General features: G+C 32.4%; 1 protein-coding gene across 1 annotated transcript in view; it reads left to right on the plus strand.

Annotated features, from left to right (window-relative positions):
* Nucleotides 1-90: 90 nt before the first annotated feature.
* Nucleotides 91-710, plus strand: part of LOC119591834 (ninein-like) — a 5,305-nt gene continuing 4,685 nt past the window's right edge. Inside the window, exon 1 of the mRNA XM_037940579.1 lies at nt 91-263. Coding sequence (XP_037796507.1) covers nt 141-263 — 123 coding nt within the window. The 5' untranslated portion in view covers nt 91-140. The remainder of the gene's footprint in view (nt 264-710) is intronic.

Below are 710 nucleotides of genomic sequence, written 5' to 3' on the forward strand. Positions count from 1 at the left end.
GACCTCGAACATCGTTTCAAATCATTAAGTTTTCCTCAATGATATTTAAACCTCCAAGTAATTCCAAAAATTCGCCAGCTTTCTGTGAAGTTCAGACCTGCTTACTCTTGGAAATAAATAACGGCGTAACTGAAGCAAATATGGATGAAATAAGGACAGACGAAAAGGCCACTAAAGCCCCGGGAATGGAGAAAACAGAAGAGTCATTAAAAAGTCTTGAAAAGAAATATGAAGACGTATTAGAGAAACACAAGGAATATCTAGTAAGCGAATTGACAATTTTTATTTTCATTCGTCCTTTTTTCTTTCTGTTCCTTTCTATTCCTCTCGTCCTTTTTTTTTCTTCTTCTTTCTTTCTATTCCTCCTTTTCGTTTATTGTTTGTTTTACGATAATTTGATGATTGTGGCTTTTTCACCTGATAAATTTGCTTTGAAATAGTGGCTATATTCTGATTCTAGGGAAGAGTGGAGGTCGAAACATTATTCTTTCATTAAACAAACCCAAGAGTTTTATCATTCCCTGGACGTTATATTTGTTATTGTTATTATTATGATGGATTTCATACGGTAATTATAATATTATAAGCAGGATGCTGATTGCTATTGTCTTTTCTTTTTATCATCATTGTCCGTATTTGTTATGATTGCTTTTTTTATTATAAATATAGTCATTATTATTACTTGATGATATTGCTGCTGTCTCCACGGT

Source organism: Penaeus monodon, chromosome 29, assembly GCF_015228065.2.
Source record: "Penaeus monodon isolate SGIC_2016 chromosome 29, NSTDA_Pmon_1, whole genome shotgun sequence".
NCBI classification, from domain to species: Eukaryota; Metazoa; Arthropoda; class Malacostraca; order Decapoda; family Penaeidae; genus Penaeus; species Penaeus monodon.